Here is a 6,000-nt window from a genome sequence, read left to right as displayed (position 1 = left end):
AGCACATTTTAGGAAGAAATGGAGGCAGAAAAGATTTACCAGAATGGTTCCAAGGATGAGAGATTTTAGCTGTAAGGTTGGGTTATCATAGAATTTCCAGTACCTGTTTATGACATTTCAATTATCTATTTACCTGGACCTCCAATTTTCTTTAGATATCCACTGCTTTAGCATTTCACCATTTAGAAAATATCCAATTCTAACTTTTTTTAAATCCAAAATGACGACCAGGGGCGGGATTCTCCACAATCGGCGCGATGTCCGCCGACCGGCGCCAAAAACGGCGCGAATCAGTCGGGCATCGCGCCGCCCCAAAGGTGCGGAATCCTCTGTATCTTGAGGGGCCGAGCCCTAACCTTGAGGGGCTAGGCCTGCGCCGGACCGATTTCCACCCTGCCAGCTGGCGGGAAAGGCCTTTGGTGCCCCGCCAGCTAGCGCGAAACTGACTTTGCCGTGCGGCGCATGCGCGGGAGCGTCAGCGGCCGCTCACGGCATCCCCGCGCTTGCGCAGTGGAGGGGGTCTCTTCCCCCTCCGCCATAGTGAAGACCATGGCGAAGGCGGAAGGAAAAGAGTGCCCCCACGGCACAGGCCCGCCCGCGGATCGGTGGGCCCCGATCGCAGGCCAGGCCACTGTGGGGGCACCCCCCAGGGGGCCAGATCGTCCCGCGCCCCCCCCCCCCCCCCCCCCCCCAGGACCCCGGAGCCTGCCCGCGCCGCCTTGTCCCGCTGGTAAAGTCGGTGGTTTGATTCTCGCCGGCGGGACAGGCATTCCAGCAGCGGGACTTCGGCCCATCGCGGACCAGAGAATCGCCGGGGGGGGGGGGGGGGGGGGTGCCACCAACCGGCGCGGCGCGATTCCCACCACCGCTGAATATCCGGTGCCAGAGAATTCGGCAACCGGCGGGGGCGGGATTCACGCCAGCCCCCGGCGATTCTCCGACCCAGCTGGGGGGTCGGAGAATCCCGCCCCAGGTGTTCATCTACCGAGAAATCAATTTGCCACAGTTTGTCCCATTCACTCCATCTATGGTTATCCCTTGGTAACTTTTGGCTTCTTTGCAATGCTGCCCATATTTGTGTCATCAGGAAATTTGGAGAAGCAGCTTTTTTATCCCATTATTTAAGTTGTTAATAAATTCCATGAATATAGACTCTAATGCAGATTCTTGCGGGACATCAATACTGACATTCTGCGAAATGGAATACCTGCCTATTATCACTAATCTCAGTCTCCTGCCACACCCAATTTCCTAACCGGATCAATAACTTGCTTTAAATTCTTTGGGTGGCACGGCGGCACAGTGGTTAGCACAGTTGCTTCACAGCTCCAGTGTCCCAGGTTCGATTACGGCTTGGGTCACTGTCTGTGCAGAGTCTGCACGTTCTCCCTGTGGCTGCCTGAGTTTTCTCCGGGTGCTCCGGTTTCCTCACACAGTCCAAAGATGTGCAGGTTAGGTGGATTGGCCATGCTAAATTGCCCTTAGTGTCCAAACAAAAGGTGGGGTGGGGTTACTGGGTTACGGGCATAGGGTGCAGCTGTGGGCTTGGCTAGGGTGCTCTTTCCAGGGGCTGGTGCAGACTCAATGGGCCGAGTGACCTCCTTCTGCACTGTAAATTCTATGATTCTATGACTGTAGCCGACAGCCTCAGAAATGCCTTCAGGTAATCCATGTGTAACATCCACAGGTATTCCCTGTCCATTACTTTAGTCACCTCTTCAAAACAAACAACCAGGTGAGGTGGATTGGTCTTGCTAAATTGTCCCCAAGTGCCACGGTTGGGTAGAGTTACAGGGATAGGGCTGTGGATTGGGCCTTGGCAGGGTGCTTTTTGGAAGGGTCAGTGCAGACTTGATGGGCCGAATGGTCTTCTTCTGCACTGTAAGGATTCTATGACTCTACGAGGTTCATGTGGTATGACCCGTCCTTTACAAATCCATGTTGGCTTTCTTTAATTGTTCGCAACCATTGGCCCAACCATATTCCATAACCCCATACCATTCCAATATAGGAACCAGACTACTTGATGATCGCATGGTGTTCAGACCCAATAGAAAATGAAGCATTCTGGGCAACATTCAGGCTGGTAGGTAATCTTAGCACTACATAAGTGGCAGGAAATAACTGTTTCCAACGATAGGGAATCTAACCCATAATATTTAATGACATTACCATCATCAAATCCACCACCATCAGTATCCCGAGGTCACCAATGACCAGAAATTTAACTGGACCAGCCACATGTAGGACAAGGCAGCCTGTTTAATTTGTACCCCCAAAATCACCTTAAGTCTCCACTCCCTCGACCATCAGAATACAGTATTTGCAAGTGCATATTATCTGCAAGATGCACTGCAGCAACTTGCTTTGGATTATTTGACAGCATCTCCCAAACCTGCAACCTCTCCTGCCTAGAAGGACAAAAGCAGCAATTGCATGGGCGAGTACTTCAGGTGACTGAGAGAAAGGTGCAATAAAAATATAAACTGGTACCCATGGTGTGCAAAAACAGTGGGATATAAAACATCTCCGTGTAACACAGTGTAATTAGATAACTTGGAGCACATACTATATAACTGGAGTACCAACAACTGGAGCTGATGTGCAATCAAAATAAAACCTGAAAGATGTACAAGGAGAATACAAGTAGGAACACATCAAAATTCAATCAGGCCCACCTATCATGTAATTAGATCAAAGCTTCAACTCAATGAGTTCATAACTGCAATACACAATGTCAGCCAAAATTCCATAGGCGCAGGAGTCAGTAAAACCACATTGCTTTCAGACCAGGTAATGACACTCATTTTCTCAGTCATGTAATTAACACTTTCACCTGCACCCATCACATAGGTGGAGTTGCAGCCTTTAGAGAACTTACCATCAGAAAGTGAAAGGACCGGGTGGAGACAAGGATCTAATAACGCTAGCCGCTCTGACATGGGCATGTCGTATCGATTCTCAAGTGACTCCGAATTCTTGGAGCCACACATGATGCAAGATGTTGTGACGTCACAGTTACATCGCACTGAAAGATGGCGTTGGGTCTGTAAACAGGCACAGGAAAAACAATCCATGATTGGCAGAAAATACTGTACAAAGTGAAGCAGATGAAAGAATGCACAGCATTGTCTGGGTGTGCAGTTAACAATATAAACCTTGCAGCATATCGTTTGGCCTAAATTACTATGATCTGTACACAGAATCCTCCATGGTGGGGCTCACCACGTTACAAGCTACCAGCAAAGAAACAACTGCAACCTTTCAGATGTGGTTTGAGTGCAGATACATGGGCACGAAACGTCATCTTCCCAAGTTTCTGATATTGGCCAAATGTCCAACAGCTGATGGATCAGGAAGAGAGAGGGCAGTGGGGAATCATGGATCAGGTTCTGCATATTTTGAGACAACTGAAATATCCTTGAAAGGTTGACTAATTAAACCACTTTTGCATCAGTTGTGATGCACGGACACTCCAAGAACAGAATCTGAGCTGCCACTCAAACTACGGCAAGTCTAGAATTGGTCAGGGTGGCAACCAGAAATTTATACTGTGCAGGAAGATCCTGGACATTCACTCATTCTCCCTTTGCAAGATGAGTTGGGAGAAGTCACGAGTGTGCCCATATCAGACAGCCTTTGACAACACTTGTCAGGCAGCAAGGGTTAAACAGTCAAGGATGTATGTACAAGAGGATTGGGACACTTTTCATTGGTGGACAACATGCAAAAATGATCATTTAGCAAATCTAAATGCACAGTAGCAATTAGGAAGACTAAACACAGGTAAACAGCCAAAACTGAAGTTCCAATTGAACATCTGACATACTCAGACCCAACAACTACAGAACACACTAGAATCAGACATGGTAGTTGGTCATTTTGGGCTCATGTATGTGCTGGCTCTGTGAAAGAGCTATTCCCTTACTTACTCTTTTCCTCCATATGCTTGAAATGTTCTTGTTTTCAAGTACTTATCCAATTCTTGCATATCTGAGCTCATGAGTCCAAGAGGAAAGCATCAACACAACGTATTTTTCCTGCAATATCCTCCTGCTACTGTAAACGTTCTCCTTTGTTACTCTCAAAATCTCAATTTTGAACACTTCTCAGCTCCCAACATTTTTAAAAAAAATGTTTTTAAAGTAGTTTTTCATTTTATATGCTGTACAGTAGACAAGGGTATGTGTATCGGGCACAATAGACAAGAAATTTCCATTGGTACAGTATACAAAAATTTCCATTGATACGGTATACAGAAATTTCCATTGGTATCGACCTACCCTCTTCCCCATCCCCTCCTTTTTTTGTTGCGTTAATATATTTTCTTAGGTCTCATATCATGCAGTTGGAGATTGTCCTCTATTTACATAATGTGGTTCTTACTCCACCCCCCCCCACCCCCACTTTGTAGGTTCCCCCCCCCCCCCCCCCCCATCATCAAGTTCTTGGTGTTTTTTGGGGGCTTTTGTTCTTTGTGGGCTTGCTAGAGGCCCCCTATTATCCGCTTCAGCCGTTCTCCAACCACCCACTCCTCTCTCCCTGGTCTCCCCCCTCCTTTCCATGTCTGTTCCCAGCTGTCTTGTTGGTTCCCGTGTGTCCCCCTCCCCTCACTCTATTGCCTGTTGGCTTCAAACAGGTCCCGGGATAATTTGGTGAATGGCCTCCCAGTTTTGTGGGAGCCCTCCTCTGGCCCTCGGATAATTAATTTGATCTTCTCCAGATGGAGAAATTCTGCCAGGTCTGCCAGGCAGTCTGCAGCTGTGGGTGGTGCTGATCACCAGCCGAGCAGGATTCTTCGATGACCGATTAGGGATGCAAAGACAAGAGAGTCGGCCCCCTTCCCCATGAATAGCCGTGTCTGGCCAGATACACTGAAGACTGCCACTCTTGGGCACGGCTCCACCCCCACAACTTTGGACATTGCTTCAAAGAAATCTGTCCAGAACCCAACCAGTCTGGGGCATGCACAGAACATTTGGGTATGGTTGGCCGGGCCTCATGGCACCGTTCACATTTGTCCTCCACCTCTGGAAAGAACCTGCTCATTTGGGATCTTGTCAGGTGCATTCTGCGTACCACTTTCAGTTGCATGAGGCTTAGCTTTATTCAAGTGGAGGGGGAGTTGGCCCTGTTAAGTGCTTCGCTCCAGAGTCCCCACCCTATTTCGTCCTCCAATTTTCCCCTTGGTTCATCCAGTGGAGAGCATGTGCATTCTAATAGACATCCGTTCAGGTCCCTGCAGTTCCCTCCTTCCAGATTACCCGCATCCAGTAGTTCCTCCAGCATTGTGTCTCGTTGGCTGTGGCTATGCTGCTGTCTCCTGCAGAGAACGTTCTTAACATATGGGTATCGGAGTTTGTTCCCGTTAGGTAGCTGCAGTCCATTGTTAGTTCCTCTAAGGTCACCAGCCTGTCCTCTGTATAAAAGTTCCCAACAGTCAGTGTCCCCCTCTGTCATGTCTCCACCTTTTAAAGGAGGCATCTAGCATGGTTGACACGAACTTGTGGTTGCCGCAGATGGGGGGGCATGGTGACATTTCAGTCAAGCCGAAGGTCCTCGGTGGGGGGCGCGGGGCAATCTGGCCCCGGAGGGTGCCCCCACGGTGGCCTGGCCCCGATCAGGGCCCACCGATCTGCGGGCGGGCCTGTGCCATGGGGGCACTCTTTTTCTTCCGCCTTCGTCATGATCTTCACTATGGCAGAGGCGGAAGAGATCCCCTCCCCTGCGCATGCGCGGGGATGACGTCAGCAGCCGCTGATGCTCCCGCGCATGCGTCGCCCGGCACAGACCTTTTGGCCCCGGCTGCCGTGGCGTCAGCCGGCGGAGTGCAAACCACTCCGGCGCGGGCCTAGCCGCTTAAGGTGAGGGCTTGGCCCCTAAAGGTGCGGAGACTTCCGCACCTTTGGGGCGGCCCGACGCCGGAATGGTTCCCGCCACTCCATTACACCGGAACCCCCCCTTCCCGCCGGGTAGGGGAGAATCCCGCCCATGATTCTT

General features: G+C 50.0%; 1 protein-coding gene across 1 annotated transcript in view; it reads right to left on the bottom strand.

The window, feature by feature from the left end:
• Positions 1–2,702: 2,702 nt before the first annotated feature.
• LOC140398056 (KAT8 regulatory NSL complex subunit 1-like) overlaps positions 2,703–6,000 on the bottom strand; it is a 341,917-nt gene continuing 338,619 nt past the window's right edge. The window contains exon 7 of the mRNA XM_072486268.1: positions 2,703–3,047. Coding sequence (XP_072342369.1) covers positions 2,703–3,047 — 345 coding nt within the window. The remainder of the gene's footprint in view (positions 3,048–6,000) is intronic.

This window comes from Scyliorhinus torazame, chromosome 21 (genome assembly GCF_047496885.1).
Source record: "Scyliorhinus torazame isolate Kashiwa2021f chromosome 21, sScyTor2.1, whole genome shotgun sequence".
Lineage (NCBI taxonomy): Eukaryota > Metazoa > Chordata > Chondrichthyes > Carcharhiniformes > Scyliorhinidae > Scyliorhinus > Scyliorhinus torazame.
The sequence above is the reverse complement of the archived record's forward strand: the minus strand, read 5'-3'. Positions and strand labels throughout refer to the sequence as shown.